The following is a 27,566-nucleotide window of genomic DNA, read 5'->3' on the forward strand; positions in this document are numbered from 1 at the left end:
AAGCAGAAGCAGGGAGAGGTGAAAGCGATTTGCCCAAGGCCACACAGCCAGTCGGCGAGCAAACCAAAAATAGAGGCTGACCCCCTGATTGTCAGCCCATTGTTCTCTCCACCAGACTGAATCTCCCATGGTGGATGTGACGTTAAATTGGTATTTCTGTTTCGCTGCTGTCATTTTTAAAAATAAAGCATGACGGCAATGTCTCTGTACAGAGCTGCTGTAAATTGAGGCCGCACAAGCACTTTTACTAAAACGATACCAAACGATACTTTTCCTAAGAGAAGAAAGCAAGGCCCCCAGACACAGGGTCTGGAGAGCATATCCTGATTGCGTGCTACTCCTCTGGCATTAAAGACAAGGGTTACTGCAGTTTTGAAGGCTCTCGTCATCAACGCCTTTACCAGAGCAAACCCTGGACAAGAAGGGCAGCTGAAGAATGCAGCTAAGGGCAGACACCATTAGGAATCGAGAAAGGATCTGGCCCTGCCGGAGGGTTAGCAGCGCAAGAGGATTTAGGATCGTAAGGGTGTCTGCAGTAGCTCTCAACCTGGCAGAAGCAGTTTCGTAATTCCACATATCCACATTTCCAATACTATCTGTGAATAGAGTGCTTTTCAATAATACAGGAAGATGCAGAATAATGTCAGAAGTTCAATTATACAAAACAATTATGCATACAACTGACTAATTTCTTAAGTGAAATGAGCTACGCGTAAAGATTTTACAGAATTATATGCATAGGCTGTTCTTTATTTTGAGGAAGATCTGCATCTTTCCATATATTTGGGTAATACCTATTAGTTCATGGGCGCTCTTAGAAAATAATAATAGAATAAGTATCATCAGTTGCAACTTCTTCCATGAGAATCCTCTTCTCATTTAAATAAGCAAAAGGATTAAAAAGATTCACTTTATTAGAAAAAGTAAATTTCCTGTGTGTGTAGCTACCCACTCCATACTCAGTATTTTTGAATACAAATTCTACAGCTATGCTTGACTGTAAAATTAAAGACATTAAATTTCCTGAATATATATAAAGGACTTGATAAGGTTTTAGAAAAATTAGTTCTACTAACTTAAAAGCAGTACTTATAAAATTACTTAGAACCCCTATACTTCTGAAATACAGTTCTGAAAGAGCAGTCTCTGGAATTTAAGAATTAGGACAGGGAGACTGGAGAAGGGATGTGGGACCTCCTATTACTGCAGCAACCCAAACAATTATGAGTTCTCATTTCTTATTTTGACATCACCTACTTAAGACCAATATCTACAAGCAAATCCCCAAGATTCATACCTGAACTTTGACAGCAGCAGAAAGAAGATCCCCCCACCTGAATGTTCCCCCCCCCCCCAAAGAATCTGACTATATTTAAAAATAATGCATCTAACAAGCTAAAATATTGACTTCTTTATTACTATGACAGTGTTGGTACAGGAAGTGGTCTTAAGATTCAACAGTCAGACACTAAAACCTGTGGCTATGGCAACCCCATCTTCCTGTTATACTCCTTACAGCACAGCAATATTTCAGAAGACAACCTTGTCGAAATACAGTTAAAAAAAGCAAGCTTGGGAAATTTATGTAGCAGAAAAGATTAAAAAACCCTACTAAGGTGGTAAAGTTTTTAAAAAGTGAGGATTTCCAAAACAGCCGAAGTTCATACCACAGATCAATCGTGAAGTAAGAAAACTGAAGTGGTTTCCCTTCTGTATGCTCTAAAGTCCACCACATACTTAAGCTGCACATGGATTTTATTTCATCATAGTTCAAATCCTGAAAATTTGCCACTTTCAGGCCAATACTGTTGTGTAACCACAGAAAGCAAGTAAGAGACTTACCACAAAAAAAACCCCAAACCAAAAACAAACAAGCAACTAAATGTTGGCTCTCATACACTACAAAGCAGACTACTGTGGCTAGTTTATTAGAAGAGTTAGCACAGGAACGGGCATAATTGCTTACATGAAAATATACTTCTTCAGGATCTCCAGATATGCAGCACGTCTTGGAATAGTAGTTTCCAGCAAAACAAAAATGCAGTTACTCTAGGCACAAACCTAATCTGACAGCAAGACAGGAGAAATTTGGATTAAGATTTCACAGTATTAATTCCAACAGGTTTCTAACATAGCTCAGTATACTCCGTTCTACCTGTAAGTGACCTGTGTTTCCCAGTACCATAGGAAATTCTTAAAAAGATGAACACAACTGTATATTCTTCTACTAGAAGAAGAGAACATATGCAAGAAGCTGTAAATTTTCATACTTTCCACTATACAAAGTCCTGTGCAAGAATAACCCATAGCCGTTCTGTTGTACGCTTCCAATAAAATTAAGTGTAAGACCCTTGAGGACAGCAGACTGTAAAACCTTCCATAGGAAATAAGAACCACAGGTAGGAAGCTTGCTGATACAAACAAAAGGCTCTTACATCAGATAACTTGTCCTGAGTAAGATAAAGAACCATCTTGCTGGTAAACTCAGCACAGAAAGGCAACATTCTTAACTCGCCATTAGAATCAGAGCAGCCAGAGGAAAAGACAGTGAAGACCAGAAGCATGGTAGACAAACGTCCATGGTTTACAGATCATTCAAAAGAAGTTTTTCTTTCCCCCAATAACCTGCAGATTTTAGCAACTGGTATTTTAAAAAAAAAAAAAAAAAAAAAAAAAAAAAGAAAATAGGTTAAGGTATCTGAGGTTTCTTCTCCCAACTATCAGACATAAAGGAATGGTACAACGGCTTAAAACAGGTTTTAACAATGTTGTGGTTCCCGATCTGTGTTTGTTCTGGTAGAACAATGCAAGGCACTTAAGAAAATCACTTGTTCTTCAAGGTGCAATATTTAAAGTGGCATTTGAGGAACTGAATTGAAGGTTTTTCCCCATACATCTCTAAAACTGCAGGCCTCGTCTGTGATTAAATTATTAAATCCAACAGCTCCAAAATAATCAACAAACATGCCTGCAAGTTGAAGAAGTACAGCTCAGACATCATGTCTGATCATTATTTAAAATGCTCATATGTTGTACATATATTGCATCAAAATCACTCCCTTAGGCCTGGAAATAGTATAAATATGCATTTATGCAGGACATGTTTCATTAAGTAATGCTGACATAAAGCTTCCATGGAGGGTCCCATAATTTATGAAAGAGCTTTTGGAATGTGTATGCAACCGTTTATTTTTTTAAGACTCTGTTTCATAAATATATATAAAAATATGTATACACAAATATTTATTACTTTAAATTATTACATAATGGTACTATAAACATGAACAAATAAAAAACCTCCTGTCAATAGATTTTCACATTACGGTAGTATCAATCTTGTGCTCTTTGATTAAACTTCCTTACAAAAAGATGACTACAACTGATAACCTAGACAGTAAAATTTAAAGAAAAGTTGGCAATACTTTTTAATTAAAACTTCAATATGGTCCACTGTTTCCAATGTCACCTTTAAAGTCAGAAGAGGCAATCTCTCCCACTAGTAAATTTTTCCTTTCATGGTTAACACTTAATTGATGATCAGGAGCAAGAAAAAGTTCCTGAGTTCAGCCTGGCTTGCAATGACAAGAGAAGCCACGCTCACCCTGTCAAATAATCCATGCTGGAACGATCCCCAGCTCTGTGTTAATTAAGGTTATAACTCGATTTTCAGGCTCTAAAGGAAACTTCACCAGAGGGCTGGGAGGAAGGAAGGAAGCAAGCCACCCTCCAAGACCTGAAGGAAACCAGCACTACAATTTGCTATTGTATCTCACGCGGTACTTCTGCAGCAAGCCTGTCAGTATTAAGGCCCTGCCATACCTGACAACAAAAAAACCTAAGTATGAGGAGCAACACCCCGCATAGAAAAGCCTTCAGTCTGGCAACACGGGCAACATTCTATGAGGCAAAAATTAAATTTGCTGATCTACCAAAACCTCGATGGATGTTCCTAACTAAAGCATGTGAATGGCTCCAGTGCCGCAATGCACTCCAAGCTTCCAAGTAGGCTGAGGCTGTAGATAGGTTGTGTTTTATAGCTCTATGTAAACTCACCTTCAATGGGAAAGAAAACCTTCACATGAGCATTAAAAAAAAAAAAAAAAAAAATATTTTGACCCATTCCTTTACAGTTGAGAAACATGGATGTTTTCATAGAGCACATCTTACAACCCTGAATAAATCTCTTACCCCAACTATGTGAATGGAAACAAGGGGAAAAAGTGCTCATAACAGAAACAAGGCTCTTGCTTCCTGCTGTTTCCCAGCACCTGCTGGTGTCTTAAAGGTTTTTCAGCAAATGAAACTGTGTTGCAAAAACTAGCAGAATTACAATAGAAAGTAATATGGCTGCAAGGCAGGATAACACCCTTGATGGTAGCTCCCTCACTGAAACCAAACCTTGCCTACTTAAGTGTAGGCAAAAATAAACACACCCTGTAATGCAATTAGCTTCTAAGCACAAAAGGGGTACAATGATCAGAAAAAGATTTATTAGCATCACCTATGAAAATACACAGTAGGAAATGAAAATACTAATCAGTGGTAGGAAGTGTGTTCCTATTAAGTTAGCTAATTACATGGTTGTCAGGAGGTGGGCAGCTAAGGTCTGAAGTATACTGTAAACTGGCTTCTAGGGACCGTAAACGGGCTTATAATTTGCTGTTACTCTTAAGATTACCTGACACATCTCCATCTGTTGTTCATTACTTCGATAAACTTGAACTCCTTTGAATTAAGTGTACTGTGCTGGGGATTTGCCTGATATTAAATATTTTGAAAAAAATATAAAAAATGTTCCACAGTTTCTAAGGATGACAGTAAAGACCCACATGCTTTTCACGTATTTGAAAACATTTATCTTGCAATCTTTTCTTTGAGGTGCTTTGCTGTTGAATGAGGTGGTGGACAACTTCTGAAACAGATACAGGGAAGCTTGTGCATCTCTGTGATAAAACACTAAATCTGGCAAATGTATGTGATTTGGAGAAATCACAGTGAAGTTTACAGAGACTTAGCAGATCGGTGTGACTTTGCTAACACACTTTATGTCAAAAAAATCCGCTCACTAAAGCCTCACTAAAGCACACACTCTTGCAAAGGCAGGAGCGGAGCCTGAGTCATCTGCTGTTGACAGATCTCCGAGAAACAAACCGATAAAGCATCCCGTTTTCTTCTCACGCTGCCTCCCAAAGGGGTAACCACCTGCTACTCCTCTTGCCTCGAGTGCCAAAGACCTGCAAGGTTTGCTGAAACACGCTGACCTTGCTGAAGATGCGTGTAGGTCTCAGTCTAGTAGCACATGGGGAAGACTGGTTTTGGTTTGGTTTTTTTCTTTGCATAAGGAATGCAGAAGCTGCGACTCCTGTGCAGGAATGTAAGCTGTGTCTCCAGGGCAATTTTTGGCTTATTGACCACATTACTCCCAGCTTCTGAAACAAATGAAGCAAGTGCTTCAGCCTCTCTATAGTCCTTTTTTCACTCCTGCAGTGGAACCACAGTAAGGCAGATGTGCTGTGGAGAAACCAGTAAGGAATCACAGATTGAAAAAAATTCATAACGCACGTGTCTGAGTTATCCCTTCACTGTCTTCTTAATCATTGTGAGGCATATATTTCACGTGCTCACCACTGCAGCTTAAATGTGCTTTAAATATCTTTGTGTGTCACTGAGATACCTCGAGCGTTAGATCATCTTTAACTGATCCCAGTGATTTTCTTTTTGTAGCCCTCAAGCTTCTACGGAATGTTAAAAATATTTGTAAGATATTGAAAAGCAAAAGGCAACTAGATCACTATTGATGCAAAGAATAAATCTACTGTATTAGCTGATAAAACAGAATGTCGGCAAAAATATCCAAGACCACTACGATGGACCTGAACTGTATCTTTTCTCAACAATAACCAACTCTTCCATTTCAAGGTAAAGCTAGCAAAAGGGAAAACAGAAAAGTGAAATGTTACCATGGAAATGTTTGACACCAAAGGCATATGGAAGGTCTCTAGGAAAATGGCTCAAGTTTTAAATAGCAGATATCCAGTGTAAGCACAAAAGCATAAAGAAAGCAATCGCTCTGGAGAGTACATTACATTTTTCTTTGCATACAGTTACTTGCTTGTTCATTTGCCTTCAGTTTTCTCAGTACCTGAACTACTATTTGCAAGCTGGAATTCCTACTGTTTTCACTGGGAAATGGACTGCTGAAATTGTCTCAAAAAATGTAGGATTTTTTTTCCCCTGTTATAGTCTCAACACCTGGTTTTCATTTTTAGGCCTTTTTCAGTCTAGCATTGCGGTGAAGAGTCTGCAGCAGTAAACTCATGTAAAAAAAAAATTGCAAATTTGTGCCAGCTATCCCAAACTCAGCAAACTAAAAGTTCAACTTACATCTCAAACAGATGCAGCCACATTAAGGTACGTAACTGCAAAGCAGAATTACTCAAACAACTAGAAGTGGTAACAAGCATAGTCTGTAATTTTACAAGGTGTGCAATCCCAGGTTAGATTCTAAAGATTTTTAAAGAACATTTTTCATTCCCACTCATACAGTACTGTGACACAGCAAGGGCTGTGGTTCATTTGGGAACGCAACATGAATACACCGATACTGAACACAGCAGGGATAGTGTAAAGTCACTGTTTTCTCCAGAAAGGGCTGAGATTTAGGCCCTTTAAGAGATCAGTGAGTAATGTGTATTTTAAAAGAAAACTTTCCTGCCGAACGTAAAAGTATGTGGAAGTCATTTTGAGACACCAAAGGGATTTTAAGAGTCTGTGACAGTGAAACATTATGTTTTAATTCCCCGCTGGGAGACACTTTCAATTACAGAGAATGGCAGAAAAATCATGACCTAAGAGTAAATTCTCCAAATATACTAAAATATTTCAGTGATTTAGTGAAATGGGTAGTCTGAACTGCCTGCCCTATTCTGTCATTATGTTGTGTTATGGACACAAATTATTTTGAAATCAGATTAAATTCAAATTTATTAAGATAATTATAAAATTTTCCGAATATTTACTTCGACCCCCTAAATATATTTGTTACTCCTCAGAGTAATATGAAGTATCCCACTTGTGAAGTAGCCTCCTTGTGAAGCTCTGCTTCAAATATTAGATTCATTTTAACTTCAATTACAGAAGGACAAACAGTACTGGCATAATAACATCAAGTAACATTTCACAGATGATGTTAGTGAATATTTATTTACAAAAACTAAATCAGGACCACATGATCCCATTAGACATATGCATACTGGCTCTAAAAGGCAGATTTGGTTTCAGGGTGGTTTTTCCTCCCTTTGACAGCACCACCATGGATTTTAAAATATTCCAAATTAGCATTTCTTGTGTCCTTCTTGTAACAAGCCCAAACAGGTTGTAAATACACAAAAAAGCCATTTAGACATGGTGCTTTTACACACAACTGAATTCTTGGCATCAAATGAAAGAGAGACCCTTGAAGAACTTCTTGTGGAGGCTTTGTTTAACTCAGTTTAAAGGCTATAAGTATTTTGTAATCTTTTCAGTGTAAACTTATGAGAACAGGACTAACTGGAGGAAAATAACCAAAAATTGTGATAATGTTGTAATAGCAGAAAGCTAGGCAACTCAACCTCATGGAAGGAGCTTCTTATCTCTTGGAAAAAAATATTTTTCTATTGCAGACCCACACAGACTAACTTAGCAATTTGTTTTAAAAGAAAAGAAAAAAGCAGGATGGTACAGCTCCCTGTCATAAGAAAAAACAAAGCTCATTTAAATCTTGATGTCAGCTTGAATTAATTTATTTTAGACCCACAGCAATATCCCATGACACTGCAGGTTTTTTAATTATTAGGCATAAAAGCAGCAGTCTTAATAAATCCCAACAGTAAGGATAACGGCAGGATCATTTTACTTTCTGCAGACTCTCAGCAGCAGTAACGGCTACATTTATTCTGAGGGCAATGTTCAGATGGGAGATGAATCTGTAGAAGCATCTGGAGACAATTATTTGGCAAGAATCAAAAGCAAACAGACCTGTGAGATTTGCGTCTGAAAGGAAGAAGCCTTTCTGCCCTGGAAATGGCTCTCTGCCAGTGCAGAGGCTCTGAAGATTTGCTGCACGGGTTTTGGTACCATAGAACGTTTTACTCCGTCTAGGAAGATGATGCACTAGCAAAAGCTAGTAATTTTAAATGAGAAAAGGGAAGCATTTTCTGCTTGTCATATATATATGTCAAATAGGGAAAAAAGCCAAGCAACCAATATGTTGCTGTTCTGATGGGATTAGGAAAAGTCACATCACAGAGAAGCAATAAAGCTATTTAGCACCTGGTTCACCACCCCAACTCGCTTTAGATTTGCCAGAATCTGTGCTACCACAGGGAAAAGACATTTTTAGCTAGAGGAAACCTTCACCAAATCATGGTAGGGCAGTTATGCTTTCCGGCTCAGCTTAACAGAAACTTCCCGCTACTGAGGAAATTCTAAATAATACAGAGTCCCAGATATTGTGGGGTTTTTTTTCCTTGCAAAACATAAATAACAGAATAAAATCTTGCAAAACATAAATAACAGTTGCATCTATACTGCTTAAATAATTTCCTCAGCACGCAGAGCACCTCTGCAGAATGATCCAGATCTTACAAATGAAGGGCATCATTCCATTTGCTACATGCTGATTTTATCTTCCACAGGTTATATCAATGGAAGTTGTAACGTGGAGCACAAAACACTTAGGATATATGTTAGCTTATTATATTTCTACAATCGCTACTAAAAGAAAATGACTTACAGGATCTCAATTCCCACTTATATTTAGCTCTTCTTTCTGCCCCTGGTCCCCCAGATGTGTTTTCTTTCTAAACTTCATCTGCTGGTCCCCAGTGAAAGAAGAGTAGGTGTTGCTGTTTGTATTAGTACACCCATAGTTGATACCATGAACAGGATTTGCTATGATTTAAGAAATTTCATCACAATAGACCAGGTTACTTGTGAAAAATCTCATTAGAAGAGAACTTTTAGCATTTATTATATCAGCTCTCTGATTTCAACCAAATCAGCTAGCCTCAGGCACAAATCTTAACAAGTTTGTTAATTAGGATGTATAATAATCCCAATCTATGTGATAACTCGGAGAAGCAGCATTTTTAGATTTTTCTCTCACTATTAAAAAAAAATTATTAAACCCATGAAATCTAGTATCTAAAACCAGCTACTACGGAGGAGGTGTTTCCCTTCAATAAATGCAAGGCTTTATTTTTGTTTTGGTTTTTTTTTTTCTGATCAAGATTTCCCATCTGGTATGATATCAACTAAGAGAATTTGCCAGAGAGCTCTCCTCAGATTTCACTTGACAATCATTTGGACAGGAAAAGCTGCTTTTCCCACAGGTGTGTCTCAGGTTCAGTTGCACTGCCTTGACCATAGAAAAAAACCACACCACTGCAGTAACAGCAGTAATAACTGACTTTTAAAAGTCTATAGGTTTTTTGCATCTGACGGCATAAACCCCAGATCTGTCTCCCCACCACCCCAATGCTTCCCCAAAGCCTCCCCATGTTGCCGTGCACAGGGAAGCAAATTCTGAGTCCTCTTGATGCCTTTCTGACTGTGGACCTACCTCTGGGGTTACCCCATCCTCCAGCAAAACAGAGGAGCTTACTCTCTCTTCTGCATTGGAAAGCCATTCTTCAAACTCATATTCTGGCCAAGAACAGGCAGGATGCAGAGCACACATGGACACACAGTGAGGTTAACAGAAAAAAAGTAGACTGGTGATAACCTGCTTCTGATAGATGAGGTGAGACTCTGGACTGATTCTTACAGAGGATTCAGAAAGAGAAAAGCTTTAAAATGTCTCACCTAGTTAACTGGATGGTGTATCTGTGTTTCCTTATTGAGACACAGTAAGATTATCAGAGCCTGGAGCCTTCCAAAACCCTGATTTCCCATATGGAGCCTATCACATCCATGTTCTTTATTCAGACACTGCAGGTCTGTGCAACCTCAAGTAAAACAAACAAAAAAAAATTATACACAGCCCACAAGAACACACTTCATCAAGGCAGGGATTGTGTGTCTCATAATGGAGCAAAGAAGGGAAAGGCAGGGTGACCTTCTCAACACCAGATGGTGAGCAAGTTATGAGTAGGAAGCAGAATCCAGATCCACCTCCTACTTTCTCACCTGATGAATTCTGTCACCTACAGAGTAATAGAAAAAAATGTATTCCCTCCATGTACTATAAAAAAAAATACCCATCTACAAGCACTTATATGTATGTTATATAAGATGTGGAGAGTCATGAAGGAAACACTCTTTTCCTCTACAGCAGGATCTGTGTATAATTTTCTACCTTTAAATATACACTAAAGCTATGGTTTGATTTGAAGTTCTTCTACCCTTCATAAACCCTCCAAAGACATTTGAAATGCACAGAATCAGCATCAGCAATCATCCAGGAAAATGGAAGCGTCCAAGTAATTTTGGAAGCTACGATGATGCCTTTATAACCTAAATGAAGAGTGTGCAAATATCAGACAGCTCACGAGATTCAGCACAATTCAGAAGCCATTGCCTGGCTTTGTCAATCAGACTGCATACATTCAGTTTCTATTTTAAAAAGTACTTCTGACAACTAAGACTTTTCAGCTTAAGTAATGCTGAGACAGCAACTTTCATTGTGGTACAGAAAGGGTATAAGGATGTACAGTGTATTTATGTGACTTTAAGAAATGGAGTATATTTGAACTGAGAGCAGCAGAATCTTTGTGTGACAAGAATTAACAAAGCCCATGTAAAGGCCAAACCGCACACTGGAAGGCACCCAGGTATAAGCAGCAAGAGTTTAGAAGTGGTGCTGATCTCTATTTGCCTTCTGGTAGCACCCATCAGCTGTAGCCGAGATTTGGGCAGAATTTACAGGCAGTCCTTCCCTTAGGACCTCTATACCGAAACATAAAGGAATTGCCATCGTTGCCTGTTATATTTCACCAAAGAGAACTGAGGCATGCAAAGATTAACACAGTTGCCCTTAGACAGAGATGATCTGAAGGAAAGCTGGAAGCCAAGTCCTGGCTTACAGAATTTTGAGGCAGTAATTTCCTCACATGACTCTCATATAACTGGTGCATCTCAGCAATTGCAGCTGTGGAATGGACACTGCAAAACTCGGCACAAGCCTTCATGAGCTGACATATATGCTCATTTAACACAATGCTCAGTATCCCTTTGAAGGTCAGCAGATTTAAATAAAGCACTCAAAAGAGCCTCCAGGGCTGGAGTCCTGGCTATCTCAGAACAAAGAGGATTTCTGTCCTGAAACTCCTTCATTAACTTTTTTCACATCCAGGTTACTCTAGCTGCTATTACTGTAGCTAGTCCATGCTGATCACCTGAGTTTATGTGGCATCTATTAAACCCACTATCAGAGGTGAGCTGTCACTAAAAACAAGTATCACAAAAGTGGTATTATCACTACAGTGATCTCACTAAAGTGAATGGTTTTGAATTTATCTCTGCATTTTTCTCAGGCTCTTACTTCCAAAGAAAAACCATGAAAAAAATTAAGTATTCAACTTTTAGGCATCTACAGTCACCTAAATTGCACAGGGTGTATGGCCAGGGGAAGGTTCTGCGGTTCAAACCACTGCCCACAACCATCTTGTGGGAGGATTTAGGGAAGGAGGCACCAGACTCTCCTCAGAGGTGCCCAGGGAGCAACAGGAGACCATGGATGCAAGCAAGGACTTGGAAAACCCCGATTAGATACATGGAAACACTTCTCCACTGCAAAGGTGATCAAACACTGGGACAGGGGCCCTGAAAGGCTGTGGGATTTGCATCCTTGAAGGCCTTCAAAACCCAATGGGAAATGCCTTGAGTAACCCACTCCTCCCGGTCCTGCTTGGAGAAGGGGACCAGGCTGGAGACCTCCAGGGGTCCCTTCCAGCCTGAATTATTCTGTGACCTCGCTGCCAGAGACCATCCCACAGAGCAGGCATATGTGCAAGCACAGCTGCGTCCCTGCTCACAGCTTTCAGGCTGGTTCAGCCTCCAGCAGTGCTGCATTTGCCAGCCCTGCACAACCCGCTGTGCATCGCTTGCTCTGCTTCACCCTGCACCTCCCTTATCACCCGGGAGGCGCCCACTGCCCCGGGGGAGCCCCAGCCGCTACAGCCCCCCGGAGCAGGTGGCTGCCGCAGCACCCCAACACATGAGGAGGAATAAATCATGTAATTTTTCTGGTTAACTATCCTATTTATTTTTTTTTATTCATGCAACAGGCATATAGTAAAGTCATAGCCAGCTAGCTATGGAGCTGGAGGTCTGGTTTTGCTAGGACTAATTACATTAAGCACTGGAATACGGTAGTGTATGGTGCGTGTGAGGCAGGTATCTGTCAAACAATTTGCAAATTATACGCTGGAAGTGTTGTTCAAGGTCCCGAACGTTACCCTCCAAGTGTTACTAATCCTTTATGCAGACATGTGCTATTTAATTGCCAGCTGGGAATTACGATGACACGTTACATGACTAATTTTTCAAACTATAATCATGCTATTCCCCCCACCCTCCTCCTTCTACTTTTCCCGTCAATCTCCTTTCACTCTATTTTGTTGCTGTTTCTCTTGCCAGAACCACCTTCTTTGGTAGCAAGTGGAAAACTCTGAACATGGATAATACAGTATTTAAGTGTACTGCATGGAATGGACTCAGAGAGCTACACTTTTGCAGGTCCCACTACCCAAACTCTCTGTAATACTGCTTCGAAAGCTGGCATTTCCCAAGAATATTCAATCCCTAATTATAATTTCCCTGATGAGAAAAATAACCACTACTGCTACACTTACATTTAGGAGTAACAGAGCCACTTGTTAAGTATGTTTTCTCTGTGAGTGGTATAGTTTCTATACTTGGAGAAACAATTGCAGGGAGCAACATTTATACAGACACATTCTAGAATATTAACCTCAAATTCCCTTACATCCAATAGCCCTTTGATCCTAGAAGCAAAACACAAGAAGGCATTTTGACACAGGTCACGGAACCCAAGGCTCAAAGGCATCAGTTGCAATGTTTGTTTTTTTAAACGTGCAATAGAATTACTTCCCCCCCCTCAAATGAATGGCTCAGGATTTCTGAAGCACAGGAGACAGAGGCATTCAAAATTTAGTTCACAGTGGGCACGCCTTCACAGTACAAGACTCTACAGTTTTTTCGCCCCTCAGGAGAATTTCCAAAAGCATTTTTTATCAGAAATATGCACTGCCATCACAGACAGAGGTCTGGCTACTGGTGAGTTTGCAGGATTGGGGAAACAAGTCATAAATTTCTTCCTTGCCTCTAACAGCTATTAATTCATTTCTTATCTCTCCAGAGAGTTAAAGTGCTTTTGACAATTGCAACTACCTGAGATACAGAGAACCTAAGAAGTCTCCTAGGTTACAAAGCCCTGCAAACACAGCAGTGAGACAAAATTAGGACTATGACTACTGGTGCAATATCTACCATCCTTTACATCCTCTATCGCACAAGCTTTCATTCAAGTTTCCATACTCCAGGCACTATTCTACAAGCCACTACATTGACCAGCCAGGAAAAAAACACAAATACAAAGCAAATCTGTCATCAGCAAATTGAAGACAATGCGAACCATGATGTGTTTATTACCCTATTAACCTCACATACAACCTTAGAGTGTGACAGGTGATGGAAAATATTTCTTAATTAAATGAACAAACTCTTTAATTCACCACTAATTATCTCTTGGGAGCTTCAGGAAAAGAGAAGGAAGGCACTCTCAAGCTGAGGCCCAGAGAAGTACCCCTCAGTCTTTACATCAATGGACAGAAACAGAGATGAAACCTAAGAGAACCAGCATCAACATCTAACTCCCACATATTGCCAAGAGATATCACTCGCCAAATTACAACAACCCGCTTTCCAGCATATTAAATTTCAAATCAAAACGATGAAGGAAGACAGTATTACAGACCCAGCAGCAAAGGCCACCTTATCATATTAAAAAATTGCTTCCCTAAAGTGAAAGTGTTCAGCCAAGGAAGCGAGACCACTTGGTCACAGAACAGCCCCTGAAACAACAGGACTAACAAAAGCACTTCACAAAAGTATTAGCAACTCCCTGTTGGCACCCAACAATCGAGAGATAAAAGTCAAACCATAAAACCATACCATGGTTTTAAATATTTTGGAGGGCTATGGGGAGAAGGAAAGACGTATTTGGTATGATTCTGAGGAAAGGTTTCAAACTTCAGCTCCAGTGTTTCAAGCAACTGAATTGTGATCTCTCACAGGCTCCTTTTCAGGATTTCCATGTTGGGCCTCACCGTTTTCCAGTCAAAGCAAGTATGTGCTTGTAAAGAATTTCCATTTTTACTATAGCAGGTTTCCGATGAAAACGTTTTATCAAAGAAATCCCCAAGCACACTGTAAATCCAATACTGATCTGAAAATGAACAGGAAGCTTCCTTTTGCTATGATCAAACAGCCCTTTCAAACAGTTCACAACTTCTGCAATCAGAAGTGTTTTGGTTTTAGGCAGCTTTTATTTAGGCATTATGTCAAAATTTGATCTTCATTTCTGAAGCCGTTTCTGAAAAAAAATATAACAACCTAAAATGAATGGAGATGCAAACTCAAAGACAGCTTTAGGTCACAGATGGTTTTCCCCCTACGTTAACATGATTTTATTTGTGGATACAAAATAAATATAAGAGTTGTCTATTAGCTCCCGAGCTAAAACAAACAAGATGTTTGCCTGGACAGCTATAGCAAAAGATGCAGGTGTGATGTAGCATAGGAAAGCGCATGAAACATACTTCCAGTTACATGTAATTCTGGGAGGCATTACCACTTATTTTATGACCCACAAGTGTAGTGTCATATTTTGAAAGTTGAGGGGGTGGAAGATGCAAGAAGTGTAATTAACTCTCTAGCTAGACTCCAGCAGTGCTTATCTGGTGTAAGGCTTCAGAAAAACCTAGGTGCAGAAAAGAAACCCTACTACAAAAAAGTACAAGAAAGCCATATACTTAATGCTGCACAAAATTTTAGAAAACCTTGTCTTTGGCAGAAAGACAGGGTAATTGCTTTTTCCATCTTCCTCTTCCCCGAAATCACAGAAGCAGGATGACTTACTGCCCGATGAAATATGTAAATGTATGATCTCATAGATTCTTATTGAAGATACTAAGCAGCAAGTGCTTCACTATCAATTTCATGTGAGAGGTGGGTCTGAAGAATAAGAGCATAGAGGGACTTATTTATTGATGTGGTTAAGCTTTTTAAAAATGACAAATTAAATTCTCACTTTAACTTCTTTGGTAACACAAGAAGCTTTTAAGAGGGTACTATTCCTGATTGCAAAGTGCATTAGCTAGAGTAAAGATATTTGTTATTGCCATTCACAGCTAGTGGCTACAAGACTGGAGGATTTCCAATTTTATCACCAAGAAAAAAAAAAACCCTTGTGCTAACCACAGCATTTATAATGCTTCTAAGAGTACCAACACACAATTGGGCAGCTGTTCATGGCTAACAGGATAAATCTTTTGGAGGAAAAAAGCACTGAGGAGGTACAGAGGGTCTTTGATCCATAAGAAGTGGGATAAAAATAATATGATTTGGTAAAAAAAAATAAATTCTGAGTTACTTGTGAACTGTAGAAATAGTCTTTAGATACAGCTTATAATCACAGAAACAGAGGGGCATACAATAGACGTATAAACAGTCTGTCCTTGTGAGTAGTGTATGGGAGATAAACCTATGTGGTGCTTAGCAGTTATGCTGCACTCCTAAGGTGGGAGAAGACTCTTCCTTCACCACTCAGACCTCCCCTCTTGATGTGCAGTTCCTCAAATACACAGCAGGCCCCACCAAACATTATGGATCCAGCACCTTCAAGGTCAAGACTTCCCAATTAAAAAAAGCAAAGAGCATGCACACGGCATGTCCTTTTGGGATGGGCAGAGTACAGCCCAGAAGCTGACTTCACTCTTGGAGGTGGCAACGTCAGCGTCAGCTGGAGCAAGTGACTGATTCCTGTACTTCATCAAAGCTTGACGGTTGCACAAATACAGTGGGAGAAAACCTGAAGACTCAGCAAAATGCTGAAACAAACATATAACAAGCCAATTCGCAATCTTTCATTACTGGTAATTAAAAAATGTTCAGTGGTACATCTACGTGAAAATGCACTTTGCTGTGTTTAAAGGCTACCTTAAGAGTGTTAACCACAGCATGACTTTTCCTTTATTACGTGCATTTTATGATGGGAAAAAAAGTAATAGGGTACAATAAAACATAGCAAGTGAAATGTGATTTTCCCTCTTAAAAAATAATTCACCATAGTTGCCATTTAATAGAGACCAGAAAAAGAAATTCTAATGCGATGATACACAAAGATATTCTAACTTGGCCCAAAAATCGAACATCTGATCTAGATGAGAAGTTATGAAAAATTCTGCTTACACAAGTTTTTTATACTCAAAATAAAAATCCATAGATTTAGTTTTAAACTTTCACTTTTTTTTATGAGTCCTTTTGCAGGTACTAATTTAATGTTGTTTGAAATAAAAAAGTTTAACAGCTTTTTCAGATTAACATGAAAAACATTTCCCAAACAACATTATGCTACGAGGATTTTAAAAACCCAACCCAGAGCAGAAAAACAGGAATCAGAAATCAGCCTCTGTTGGGCAAGTAAACATACAGTGGTCCTGAAGAGGATGAGGAAAGGCTGATGCTCGCTGGAGCTGAGGGATGTCCCAGCACATTCCAAGGCCAGCAGATCATCCAGTGCTGCCGCACAAGCTTGGGAGGGAGATGGCGGGGGCAGAAACGCCTGGGCAGCCAACGTCTTCTCCTGAATGTTACAGTTCACCCTGATGGAAAAGCTCCTAGTCTGAAGCACAGTATCTTGCAGTTCAGCTAATGTTAACACAGAACAGAGCCAAAATGCTCTCCCTTCTCAGAAAACCAAAAAGAGCTAGCTTGTGACCTTCTGCAGGGGATCAGAGGAACACCCTAAGGGTCACCCAACTGCAGACAGCAGCACCAGCTGGAGAGAAAAAGAGGACCAAACATGGGATAATCAGAGGGGTTTATTAGATTCCCAAACTGCTTGGACGTGCCAAGTTTATTACAACCATCAGTCCTAACGATTGCCTCAGTTTACTCATAAGTCTCCTGTAGGAGAGGTGTTGTCAGAAAGGCAAGCCTCATCCTCTCTGTCAACCAAGAAAACCCCATCACAACACACAGGAATGACCACCCTACTTGGACTGTATAGGTCCAGGAACAATTTTCTCAACTTGCAAGCATGTGAAGACGTCAAATCATCGGCAAGGCAGTATGAAAGAATCACTTTCTTGTCCAGATAAATAACAGCAGATTAAACATCTGATGCATTTTAAAAATAAGAATAGTAATACTACTGATACCAAGAATTAGTTGGAGTGGACTTGCTTTAGGCAAAATTAATAAGGGATGGATAAATTTGACATTATACTGAAAAACGAAGAGAAGTACAAGCCTTATTGAGTCAACCACCCAGGAGTCAGAATGACAGGCTGATTTTTGACATGACATAACTTTTTGTTCCTCATTCTTGGAGGAAAATCTTGGCTTGCAATCCTTTACTATTTCATATATTTGTAAATTGGAGCCCTCTAACTAGATAGTGCCATCTCTTGTTCTCCTTGGTTTGCCCACCATGAACCCTACATCTTCCCTGACTGCCACCAACCCAATGTAGGGGCTGTCGTGCCCACAGCCCTCCAGGTCTGTTCCTGCAACAGTAGTCAGTGATGGGGTGCAGAGCATATCAAGTCCCACTTACAGAACTGACGCAAGGGAAATTCTTCCCTAAACTCTGCTTGAGACTTAAGATTTCATATTTCAGCTACTTTAAGGGGTCACGTTCTTACTTGCCACTTAAGGGCCCACACTTAAAGAATCCTGTGTATTTTTTATTAGCTTTCAATTCAACACCTTCACTGAAAGTCCCTCAGCTTTTGCCAAACTGAAAGGCTAAATAAGTCCGATCTATCATGTGTATGCTGCTTATTATGTGGAAAAACTGTGTTACATCCTTTCATATTCCCTTCCTCCCATTTCAGCAGTCCCAATATTTTTGCACACTATTTACATAATATTTATTCCTGCTAGGGAAAACCTTTGGTAACTTCTCTTACTATGACTTGCCGAAGGTAGGTGGGGCCAAATACAGGCAAACAATCCTTTATTAATACTGAGAATAAAGCTGTTGTATTCTATGCTCATTCATTCCCTACAGGAATCCAAGCACTTACTTTTCTGTGTTTCTGCAACACACGAAGCAAAGGTTTTAACCATGCTGACTACAGCAAAACTTCTATAATAACAATACATTAATAGCACTTCGCACTTTACTGCCATACCATTTAACTTTTCAACCACTGACCTCCAAGAGCTCAGCATCATTAAATCCATTCTGCACGTGGGGAAACCTGAGACATGGAAACTTCCCTGTGCTCACCTGACAATCAGGTGAACAGCTAAAACTGGAATCCAGAGCTCCTAAACCACGGACTAGTCCTCCAGGCACTCAGCCACACGCTCACCTCCAAGGCTATGCAAAGCTAGAAAAGATCACCTAATTAGCACTTGTGTTTTGCCGTTTTAATAGACCTCTCTTTCCTACTCTCCTCTTCAATTCCATTTTTAGACACTTTTCTTAAAGCTGAGTGTAGCATTGCAGTCTGCTGTGTGTTATGCAAGTTACAGCTTTATTCTGTCTAGCAGAATCAAAATTCTTCACAGTGCATACTTCAGAAATAATTAAGACAGATCAGTATAGAAAAAACCCAGCAAAGATCAACCTGCCAAAGCAACCAGTTTGGACATTTCTCTCTCCTCCTCCTCCAGCTAGGGAACAAGTGAATAAACCAAAGACTGTTCCCAGCTTTTGTGCAAAATCCAAGCTATTGCCCTTGCTCTTCATGGGTACTGTAAGCAAAAGGATACAGTGTCTGTGATCCATGATGCTTAAGCATGGTGAGGAGATGGAGATCAAGAGACAGGATACAAATCAGAGAGAAGAGAGAGAATGCAGGGAGAGGGAAGAGGAAGAAAATATGAATAGACCAGCAGGCAATTTCTACAAGTACATACAGCTGAGGAAAATAGTTTTCACTGAAATTTACTTAAAATTAGTAAATTACTTAAGTACAGTATGAATGGAACCATTCAGAGGACTTTTAAAAAGCAGAACTAGGCCCATATGGGTCCAGCGAAGACAACACGCACATGGCAGAGCTAAAACTTTGTATTTTCTGCTATGCCACACAGCAAGTGAATGTTCCTATCTGATTCTATCTCAGAAGGAAAAACAAATTTCCTAGCACTTATATGACAAAGTTACAGCTTCCAAGTTCTGTAGAAGTTCTCTCTAATGTCAGACAAGGACCTCAGACAGCAGAAATACGCAACTCTCACAAAGGTATACACAGAGCTCCAAGCTCCAGTTGAGGCAGACTATCTAAAAGATATTTCAGCTTCCTTTTACCAGATGATTTAGCCTGGTTGAATGCAAACCAAGATTGCTAAGCAGCATTAGATCTTCATTAGCTTTCCACAACTAAATCCTGAAACCAACTGTTTTGTTACAGCCAAATGCATCAGCAAACAAATACAAGGTTCAGTTGTTTACTAGGAGTACTTCATTTTCTTAAGTACTATCCCAAGGTTTTGCCAAATTTTGGTGTTTGGTTTTTTTTTTCCCCCTGAAGGGATGGTAAAGGAGTTTTACACTAAAACTTACATTAGCTAAGCAGAAGGGATGTATCCTTTGGCCAGCTAAAATCACATCTACCATCAACTTTACCATGTTTCCACAAAATTATGCCTTGTTCTGCTGACATTAAAGCATATTACAGTGAATGGGCTCTCCAAACAAAGCCATCTGAAATACAAACATTTTATTTAGGACTGTTCCTGGGGCTGGCAAAGCTCCAGTCTGTTTGAAGGGTCTTCTGTCTGCCCACTGAGCTTAGATTTTTGTTTTCTGTTGCAATTTTCATGGTATCATAAGCAGTGCTCTAATACATGCTAGTCAGAGGCTAGGCACTTGCAGGTAGACTAAACCCTGACAAGTCTCACTGTAATGTATATTTTAAAAAAACCTAATGCATATCTAATTCATCTAATTCTAATTAATTCTCAAGTTCCAGTCATATATGTTACTGACACAAATTGTTAGTCTAGTTAGAACCCTACCTTTCAACAGAGTACCAAAATAAAGTCAAAAGAAAATGTAAAGAACATTAAAAAATTACTCTGGATTCAGAGACTATGAAGATAAATTATATTTTCTTGCCTTCTGTTTTTTAAAGCAGCACTCAATTTGGGAGTATGAAAACCAAAAAAAAAAAAAAAGAAAAAAAAAGAGCAGTTCTCTTAGACGTTCAAATAAATCTGTGCTGCAAACAACCAGTGTGACAATTTTTGGGACCCATTTTCAGTCACTTGGAATACTACTTTGACTACACAAAGTCTGAGTGTATGCAGCATGGCTATGTTTTTCATTAGTTAACATCATTAAGGAGAAAAGGAGCAGTGCCTGGGTTGCTGTCCTTGGCAAAGGACCATCAACAACAAAGCAGCTCTTACGCAGCAGAATAATGACTTCCTGCAGACCAGGCAATGCCTCCTTACTCACAGCCTGGCTCAAGGGAGCTAAGCAAGCAGCCTCTAGGTGACGAACTCTCATTGTCTGAGCAAGGGTTTTGAGAACAAGTGAGAGAATCACACAGCAGATGGATATGAAGGCATGAAAGGATTAGGTGTCCACGCTCCCACTCACAGAGGCACCTTCTGATACGCAGATGGTGAGACCAGAAGAAGGGAACCAAGAACATGGGGGGATTCATGCACGACAGTAATGAAAAGCTGAGGTGGACAGCCAGATGTTTGTGTGCCTTATTTTGGATGGGTCTGTGTTTTCCCTTCCAGAAGTAAAATGTGATTGTTTTAGAAAACCTGCAAAAATATGCGTTTTAATGGCTTACACTAATTATTTTTAGTACAAGTGTTAAACTGGAAAGGAAAGTGTTCTGGGATATGGCTCCTCGGGGGTTGGAAAAGTGGTCTCAAACAAAGGGAAAGCATGCCCTATTTCTAATGAATGAGTGAAGAACTGCCCTGTCTGGAACCAAAAGTGCTACTCCAGAGGACAAAGAAACTATGCCTAGAATCTACTTAGTCAAGATGACTTGAGAGGTACAGACCTCAGCAAGTTGCCCAAACACATTATCTTATGGGTGTCCAACAAGGAGACATTGTACGAAGCTTTGTAAGAAATGGAAATGTACTATACACAAATTGAAAACTTGAAATTAATAATATATAATTTTATTATAACATACTTAGAAATTAAGAAGATACATATATGAGAGGAAAAACCGTGGAGTGTTAATAATGGCATCCAGAGATACACCTAAACAAAATGCATTAGGATAATGTGTACTAAATCTGGAAAATTGGGAAATTGAAGGAAGGTTCTCCAGTTCCTCACAAGATCTATATAGACACTGCTGTAAAGAAATTTCTGAGCATTGAGATTCTATGTTGAGCTGAATCTTTTAACTTTTAAAACATGCAAACTTTTGCATCTCAGGAGACATGCTTTAGAGAAGTTAAAATACCAAAATTTTCATTGGCTGATTGATGAGTTCACTGCTTTTGGAAGAAGCAGAGACTAACTTTTTGGCCCAATTTTCTACAAACGTTCCATGTCTCAAATGCTGACCTGTGTATTTGCTCTCTGCTAAATGTTAATGTAGATCTCTGCATTGGACTACTCTCAGACTACGACAGAAGACAAAAACCAGCTTCCACAGAACAGCTATCTCCACTAGGGGTCATGCCTTGAGAGACTAAATCGACAGATTTTGTTCAGTGTCAAGATTACCTTGGTGCAGGAATATACCAGGAGACTACAACCTGCAAAAGTTAATGCCACTCTTTTAGAGAAAGATAACAGGAAATAAGACAGTCTAAAGAAAAAGGTACAGCTCCCAGAAGGGTTTTAAATCCTTCATTGAACCCAAGTGATGTTTATGCAGTGTATCGTTTTCCAAACAATTTTAACCATTCCCATTGGTTCTGATTCCCACATCTTACAGGAACTTGTCAGAATTTTCACATGTGCATATAACCAAAATGTATCTTCATAATTCACTTGATTAGAGGCTCAACTCTAATGTATAAGGTGAACCAACTTTACAAAAAATTATGCTGAGAATGCTTTACAGCCTTTTATACAGCAAGAAACTGCTTCTGACATCAGAGAACTGATTGACATATTCTAAATACACACTAGAAATAAAACTCAGGATTATTCGAGCACTGCTCTAGAGCAGAGCTGAAGAGCACAAACATCATCATAGGTAGTCTGAACTGCGTATGTTTGTACTTTTCTAGTCTGACCAAACTCTTTCTTGCACAGCAGAGAATTACAACATTAACTCATGTAGAATTAAGCAAAAACATAAAGGGAGGGAGAGAGGGGAGAGAAAAAAAACCAACCCCACAACCTGGGAATGCAGTCCTCTCAGATACTTCTGGCTCACTATCTATCGTGCAGTAAGATGTGCAGACACGCAGCAGCTAAACAGAGAACCACCTCCACTAATTGTGCTATCTTATTAAAGGAAAAAAATAAGACATAAAAAGAGGAGCTGGGGAGGGGTGGGAGAGCACAGTTCACGCTCCATCTGAGCGATAAATCATGAGAAAGTGACAGGAACTCACAGCTGCCTGTGGTGTTTCCTCCTGTGTTTTTCCTCAGAAGAAATACTGCGTGTTAGTTAAAAACAAAAAAACACATCACCTCCCAAAATCAAAAAAAGCCCCCACCTACCTCAACAGCCCCTGAGGAATGCCAGCCTCTGCTTCCCCTACAGGGATTTGTAAGTCACGCAGTCCAATCAATAAACCAGATCATAAAATGATTAGCAGCAGCATTAGTTAATTTATTCACTGAAAAATAACTCAAGCTGTGTCTCAGGTCTCATAAATAAAGAAAATGTTTATAATTGAGTTACAGGTGGGTGACTGACGGCTGCACAGGATTGTGGGAAAAGCACTGACTTCAAGGGTCAGAAATCGCATTTTTATAATACAGCTACAGATTTTTCTTCTGAAATTAAATTCTTCTGAGACTTTTCTTTGTGGAGTCAGCAAAAACTATTTTAAGTGCAGTTCATCAATGTCCACAAACCTGGCTGCCTCTTCTGCTGCTCGCATGGGTGAACTTGGGAGAAGTGAAAGAAAGAGGTGTGATACGAAACGGTCGAATGACTAAAGCAGAAACAAGCACTGGCTCCACAGCTCTCTGTATTGCTGGAAAGGATAACTCCTGTCGTTCTTCTGCCTCCTCACTGGGGGAAAGAGGGTGTGTGTAGGTTTTCCAAGGTAAAAGGCAGAGAAGGAGCAGATGCCCTGGAGAATACAACCTCCTCTCGGTTCAAAGGCTAGCATTTGGAAACATGGCATCATTATCTGAGCCCCCTGTGATTTTAAGGCCCCCTCGTCAAAGGGCACACACTTCATGCACAGATACTATGTGAAAGCTTAAATTTCAAGTGGGTGCTGATGGGAAATAAGTGGGAGCAATTAGTCTTTGGTAAGCACAGGAACATCATACAGCATTGGAAAGGGACTCGGCTCTTGTCTTCATCCTGTGTTCTCCACTAAAGGGAAAGGCAAAGAATAAACAACCGTCTGTCATGTTTGCTCAGCTGCTTCAGTCACCAACGTTCAAAATTGAACTATGAGGAATTTTGCTGCTTCATTCACCCTTCTTGTTTGAATAAAAAGGCTTTGGTCAGTGCTAAGTCACCACAGCTAAGGCTGCTTTTGGAACCTGGCATGCAATGCAGACTAGAAGGACTATTACAGCCACTACCCAAGGAACAGCCGCTTTGCTGCTATTATGTGTTTGCTTGAATTTGCTTTGTTTTTCTGGTGCTATCTTTAAATGCTGTGGTTCTGTGGGCTTCAAAAGGGTGAGACAGTAAATCCCCGAAACCCTCTGCAAACAGAAGCCTGGCAGCATTTTCTTAACAGATGTTAAGAATTATAGCAGGTTGCACTGCTATTTTGTCTGGTTATTTGCCAAAGTAAGCCCAAAGCATCCCCACCAATAAGCTGGCATTTAGAAAAGCACTCCAAAACACAGTCACAGCTGGATGATCTATTCACCAATATTCCTCCTTCCACTCCCCACCCATCAGTGGGATTTGCTGCAAAATTATTAACTGCCTTACCACCATCTGCGCTCAGGTTCCATTAGTAACCCAGGCATTTCAGGAAATCCCAGCCCTGCTGAAGCTAAGTCCAATTACTGCTTGCTGATTCATCAGTCCAGCTAAGCAAGCCTGGAAAATGTAATAGGTAACCAAACACTCTCGGAACAAATTAACCTCTACAAAAACCAGGCACGTCACACCTCAGGAACAAATCAAACCCTCCATAAACAGGTACTTCATGTCCTGTCCTGCTTGTGTTAACTACTGACAAATACAGGGAAAAGCTTAGGTCAGGCCACAGTTGTTTTACACAGTTCGCTGAACAACAGGCCCTTACCTTGCTTGCTGGCAGACACTGCAAATCCAAGCCTTCTCCTTCTTCTGGTAAGAACTGCAGCTCTTGCAGATGTTGTACTTGCAGTCTTGGCACTGTCGCTTGCTGTTGATAAGAAATGTGAAAGGGGAACAGCAGCGAATACAGCAGTGCTCGTTGAACTTCTGCTGCTTGGAAAGGATGCTGCACTTGTTGCCCTCTTCATCCAATTTCTGCTTCATTTCACTGGAATGAAAAGCAAAAGAATAAAAATACAAACAAAATTTCAATAGGAAAGCTCCTCTTCCCACATCTTCATGTTATACTCTTCAAGTAAGTTTTGCAGGTGTGAAATAAACATCAGAAATGCATATTCTAAATCCAGAACTGGGAAGCAAAAGCTCCTATATTCCCTGGAGTCACCTGTAGCCAATCCATTTGAACTCTCTGAGTCACGAACCAGGGCAAACAATCTCCCTTCACTCAACTCCAGCGAGACAACCATCAGGAGAGCCAGGCTGCTGCTCCAGGTACTCCACCTGTGCAAAGCCATAGCATCATTTGGGAATTTGGGGCTGCTTTTAGAACACTTTACAAATCAAAAATTAGTCTAAGAAAGTCAAATGGCTTGGTGCACAGTCATAAAAAATTCTACTGATCAACAGTTTTGAAAACAAAAGAAGTTTGCTTTGTCCTGACCCATAGGGTTACACTCTTCATAATTGCTCCAATTTGTCAAGGAAGGTTAATCACATACTTCATTTCAGAGAGATTTGGGTGTTTTACTAGTTAGGACCAATACTGAGCCAACAGTTTGTGAAAGTGTTTGCAGACCCCCCCCCAATTTTTCTGTATTCCAGCAGAAGAGCTCATTTATTAAAAAAATAAAATAAGTTGTGTGCATGTGTGGTATTCAGTAATTTGCTATCTCTCATTTTACAGTGCTTTTGGTATTTTACTAATTAGGCAATATATTCCATGATATGACTAATAAAAGACATCCAGAAGGAACAGTTGTGTAAGTAGATAAGCCTGCAAACTCATCACACAGTTTCTAGCATGTGTAACTAGGATATACATTAAGCAAAAAAAAAATAAATTCATGAAAAACACATTAAATAAAAGCTTATAGAACAGTGAGCATGTACATATATTCATACCTTCTGTTTCTCAGAATTAGTGGTGGCTACCTTACTATATCCAATTACTGATAAGAACCAGTTATAAGACTAGAGTAATACAAAAGTGAACAAAATGTAAAGGTACCACAAGAGAGAGACTAAGTTGCAGGACGACAGTCATGACATGCTGACTTACGCTTAAATTAATACTTAAATATCTTGCTACAGGAAAAAAAAGAATACAGTTATTGCATACTTATTCAGGAACTTGACCAAGATCATCTATTAGCATCATTATGAGCAAAGCCTGGAAGACTCGCATTACTGGGATATACATCTTATTTGCCATTTCTGCCTCGGATTCATGACTCAAAATAAAAACTGCCTATTTTATGAAAGTCTGGCAGGTCAATTCTGAAACTCAAGTCTAACAGGCAATTAAGGCAGTGATCTACAGCATATAATTTCTGAACTTGCACATACATCTTATTTAACCATATTCCAGATAACACACCTTTTATAAATTTAAAACTTCTAAACAATGTATGTTTCTGCTCTTTGTCCCTTGCACAAATATTTGGCTATCTTAGACCAGCTGCTTGAACCTAAGTAAATACTCTCTGGAGTTTCAAGTAAATAATCTATCTTTATGATTTTTGTCCAGATGGCAAAACTTAATTGTTTTTCCATATTTTTACAGAATGTTAAAGGTGAAAAAGGTAAGAGATTATCATGTAACAGGAAATGTCTGAATTATGCAAGTCAAACTGGCTTCCTCATGTAAACTTACAGAACTACCCCACAGATTAAATGGGGTGGTTAGATTAGTTTGTCTTATCCCCATTCCCCCCTCCTACCATGGTACCACATGGACAATCTTTTTAAGGGAACAGGAGAAGTAAGCTCTTCCCCATGTCACTCCTCCATCCACAGCACGCATCCTGCTCTGCAGCAATGGAGTGAGACAGAGCAATGCTTCTGCACAGGAGGTCAGGCAGGAACCCCGGGTCCCAGGAGAGAAGCTGGTGAAGGTGAGGTCTATACCATACAAGGAAGATTTCACTCCAAGGAGAAGAAGCATCAGCAGCCCAAGATGCTGCAATCTTTACTTCGGGCTGGAGACCCCAGGCAGCAGATGCCGGCCTCCCCGTAAGATGAGAACAGCTAAGCAGACGAGGTCAGGAAGAGCAGTGAAAGAAGAGATTTTTGTCCTCATGCAGCTCTATTATCTGCCAGAATTAGTAACACTGATATTTGGTAGTATCAGCCTGCACACTCAACACTGGCATGCTCAATGGCATTTTGAACCCTCATTAGGGCTCTTATGCATGATAGCAAGATAAACCACAGAAGCAAAGGCACTTATTAAAGCACTACAATAATGCTCGCACAATATAAAAACAGGCAGTTTTGTTCACAACAGAGCTAATAAAGCCTGATACTTAGAAAAAGCTGAGCACACACTGAAGCCTTTTCATCAGTACAGGCATTAATTACATCTCTCTCCTCTATCTGGCTGCCAACGTTCATTACAGTGGTAGAACCTTAATATCATTAAGGCATCTGCCTCACTGTTAAATAAGACTACAATTGGCCAACAGATTCAAAAAGTCAATAGGATAGGGTTGGACAGGCTGGCAGAGAGAAAGCATGACAGAAAAAGCCTCATTTTCTTGGGAAACTGGGCAGAACAGAAGAGAAAGCAATGCACATCCCTTGACGGCTGTAACAAATTAAGGCCCTCACGCACTACCTGCCAAAGGCTATTCTAGTTTCTATCAGGAGTCAGATGGCAAAAGGGACTGTCAACAGGACTTGGCAGCTGAAGCCAAAAGG

General features: G+C 39.9%; 1 protein-coding gene across 3 annotated transcripts in view; it reads right to left on the reverse strand.

Annotated features, from left to right (window-relative positions):
* Positions 1–27,566, reverse strand: part of LOC104123721 (myosin VIIA and Rab interacting protein) — a 218,126-nt gene that overhangs the window by 96,955 nt on the left and 93,605 nt on the right. For all 3 annotated transcript variants that reach the window (XM_035891597.1, XM_035891596.1, XM_035891598.1), the window contains exon 2: positions 24,634–24,855. In XM_035891597.1, the coding sequence (XP_035747490.1) occupies positions 24,634–24,855 (222 nt within the window). The remainder of the gene's footprint in view (positions 1–24,633; positions 24,856–27,566) is intronic.

Source organism: Egretta garzetta, unplaced genomic scaffold (assembly GCF_000687185.1).
Source record: "Egretta garzetta isolate BGI_Z169 unplaced genomic scaffold, ASM68718v1 scaffold403, whole genome shotgun sequence".
NCBI classification, from domain to species: domain Eukaryota; kingdom Metazoa; phylum Chordata; class Aves; order Pelecaniformes; family Ardeidae; genus Egretta; species Egretta garzetta.